This window comes from Apium graveolens, chromosome 1 (assembly GCF_009905375.1).
Source record: "Apium graveolens cultivar Ventura chromosome 1, ASM990537v1, whole genome shotgun sequence".
Lineage (NCBI taxonomy): Eukaryota > Viridiplantae > Streptophyta > Magnoliopsida > Apiales > Apiaceae > Apium > Apium graveolens.
Window position 1 is genome coordinate 132,673,392 of NC_133647.1, and position 3,623 is coordinate 132,677,014.

The window sequence follows — 3,623 nt, forward strand, 5'->3', positions numbered from 1 at the left end:
AAGGGGCTCCACGGAGCAGAGTTGAACTATTCCACAACTGAGAAGTTTGTACTTGCCCTAATCAGAGACTCGAGGAAGTTGAGACCATACTTCCAGGCCCACAGGATCAAAATCCTGACGGACCAACCTTTAATGAACATTCTTCATAGCCCGAAAGCAAGTGGAAGGCTCATCAAGTGGTCAATTGAGTTGGGCAAATTTGACATCAAATACTAGCCTCGAGGAGCCATCAAGGATCAGGCCTTAGCGAACTTTGTGGTGGAATGCACCATTAGCGACCAAGAAGTCGGGGCAAGAGATAGTATCCCAGAAAGAGAAGAAAAAGACAAAGATGAAGGTGTAACTCTAAAAGAGTATTAGGTTCTTCATTTTGACGAAGCGTCCAAAATAAAATCTAGTGTTACAGGCCTAATCTTGCAAAGCCCCGAAGGATTCATGATTGAGTATGCTTTGAAGTTGGATTTCCCAACTACGAACAATAAAGGAGAATACGAAGCTTTGATAGCCGACTTAGGCCCGGCTAGAGCCTTGAGAGCCAAAAACCTTAAAATTTGTAGAGATTCAAGACTTGTTGTTGCTCAAGTCAATGGAGAGTTTGAGGCCAAGGATGATACAATGGTCAAGCACCTGAGAGTCGTGAAGGAAATACTGACTCAGTTTGATGAATGGTACACTGAACATGTTCTGAGAGAGGAGAACACTACAGACGATGCCCTATCTAAGTTCGCCACTTCTGAAATCGAGAACTATCTGAGAAGTATCTACTTTCAAGTCTTAAAGACCCCTACTATACATGTTAGAAATTTAATATATCATGTTGGTGTGGCGAGTTGCTGGATAGATCCAATCAAGACTCACCTTGAGATTGGATGGCTCCCTGACGATGCCCAAAAGGCATGTAAGTTATCGGTGAGAGCATTGAGATATTCATTGATTGAAGGACTCATGTACAAAAGGTCTTTCGTCATTCCATACTTCAAGTGCTTGAGACCTCTTGAAACAGAGGAGGCGCTTAAGGAAGCCCATGAAGGGCTTATAGACACTAGGGCCCTCCATCACAAGATAACTCGATTAGGATTCTACCAACCAATAATGTTAGGCGATGCAAAGGCTTATATGAAGAAATATGATATATGCTAGAGGCACACTTCTATATTATGACATCCCCCATAGAGGGTTACATCCATCAGCACACCCATCCTTTTTGAGATGTGGGGAATGGACATACTTGGTCCATTTCCAGTAATGATAACGACATAGAGTTTCTCTTCACCTCGGTTGCACAACCACAGGAAAACGGGCAGACGGAAGTTGCTAATCAAATCATCCTTGATGGACTTAAGAAAAGAGTCAAATGCTCGAGAAACACTTGGGCGGACGAGCTGTTACCTAAACTATGAGCATATCATACCACATGTAAAGTGATGACAGAAGCTACCCCATTCAAGTTGGCTTATGGAGCTGAAGCTATTGTACCCATAGAGATCACCCATGGATTGCCCAGGGTCGACGCTTATGAGTCAGAGACTAATGAAGAAGGCATGAGACTCACTCTTGATCTCATCGACGAGGTCAGAGATGCGGCCAACGCCCATAATGGGGAGCATCAATGAAGAGTCTCCCTCAATTACAATATAAGGGTTAAGGTAAGGTTCTTTCAGCAAGGAGACCTAGTCTTAAGGAAGATTGAGGCGTCAGGAGTCGGGGAGAGAGGAAAGCTAGCCCATAAGTGGGAAGGGCCTTATAAGGTAAAGAAGATATTAAGATGAGGATCCTACAAGCTAGAGACCTTGAATGGTGATGAAGTTCCCAGCAATTGGCGCGCTTCAACCTGAAGGTTTATTATATTGAGGACGTTCATAGAATGTTCCTAGTACTTAGTACTTATATAAATAAGGTCGACGAAACCATCATATGTAAGGGTTGAAGCAAATTTTCAAAGATAATACCTATTTATGCAAGTTTGTTTTTATTATCTTGTCCACAATTTTATTTAAGTATGAGCATCTAAGGAATGCAAGCCTCAAAGGACCAAATGCTGAAAATAAAAAACAGGTATGAAATCAAATCAACGATGCATAGATAAGATCCCGAAGAATCACGAGTCGGTCATAAGGGACAGTTATGTTACAAACCATAAAAGTTCAAATAAACAAATTTCGGAATAGAAAAGCCACAAGAGGCGTCTAAAGCCATCCACTGCTATCATAATCAATCATCTTAAGAGTCCTCCTTCTATTCATTGCCCACTTCATGAGAAACCTCCTCCTCCTCCTCGTCTTACTCTTCTTCACCATGTTCATCCGAGCCAGCATCGGAGGAAGAGCTACTACTCCCTGGAACCGGCTCCAAGATCTTCCCATAAAGAGTCACCTTGGAGCTAGGGCTTCCCGAAAGAGCTTTACCCTTAGAGCCAGAATTTCCACGGCTTGAGCTGGATAGGGACTGTTGTCGAGCAGTCTCGGGTGCAGACCCGGAGGCCTATCCGAATGGATCAACCACAGGAGCTGCCCAAGGGCAAGTGAAAAGGCTCAGGTCAACCATGTATGCATACAGGCTATGGACATCCTTGAAGCCCATGTTCCATCTAATCGCTAGGTTCACGGGACGTATCAGATCACCATGATCATCCATCAGCTTGAGGAACTCTTCATATTTATCCATCAGCTTGAGGAACTCTTCATATTTATGATACATATTCACAAGTTTCCTCTACTACATATTTCTTTTTTTCATTTCCTTGGAGCGCTTATTCTCGAAGAGAGCATCATTTTCCTCCACCTGATGTTCCTTAGACTCCCACTCCTCAGAAGAGATCTTTATCTTGTCCATGGAGACTTGCAGTGTTGCGTAATCACTCCTCATTTTGATGCTTTATGTAGAGGAATCATCAAAATAGGGATTGGCCTAGGAGAGAAAATAAAAGGAAAGGTCATAAAAGAGCTAACTCCATGAAAGACAGGGATAAGATGTTAAGATGACCAAGACTCGAGAGGGCCAAACCCCCTATATGAAAAGTCTTGGATGACCAAGACCTTCCTAAATGTCTAGTCCCGGCCGACCAAGACTCAAAGGGGCCTAGTCCCTCACATACAGGGTCTAGGCCGACCAAGACCTCCACGAGATGATGTCTCGGTTGGCCCAGGATCCCCTAAATCTAAAAGAAATGCTGCCGAATGAAAAAAATTTACAAGTTAAGAGTACGTGATACAATGTGCGAGCCCCTAACATCTCGGCCTCCAGTAGCTTCTCACCCGATGAGACGTGAACAAGGTCCAGGGGAGTAATGCAATTTTTGGACCATTCAAGAGCAAGGCCCGGACTCCCGAACACCGAGTCATTGGTGTATATGCCTAATGAAGGTTCAAAGGGGATTTTCATATTTCCATCCAAATCCTTGACTCTCTTCTTTCTGGAGCCACAAGCCTCAAGGAACGCCAAGACTTTGGGAATGCAGTTGTCCTGCTTGGCAGCTTCCCTAGCCATCCTTCCGGTGACCATGTCACTCTTATCGGTCAGTGCATCCAGGGCTTCAGCAGTTGAAATAAAACAAAGGAAAGATAGATAAAAAAACAAACTTGATCATGTCCAAGACAGAGTAAAAATGAATACCCTCTATAGAG

The 3,623-nt window shown here is 43.6% G+C and overlaps 1 protein-coding gene across 1 annotated transcript; it reads left to right on the forward strand.

Annotated features, from left to right (window-relative positions):
* The first annotated feature begins 435 nt into the window (after positions 1-435).
* On the forward strand, positions 436-1,140 carry LOC141706688 (uncharacterized). Its single transcript, XM_074509486.1, has one exon. The coding sequence runs from the start codon at positions 436-438 to the stop codon at positions 1,138-1,140; it is 705 nt and encodes a 234-aa protein (XP_074365587.1).
* The last annotated feature ends 2,483 nt before the right edge of the window (positions 1,141-3,623 follow it).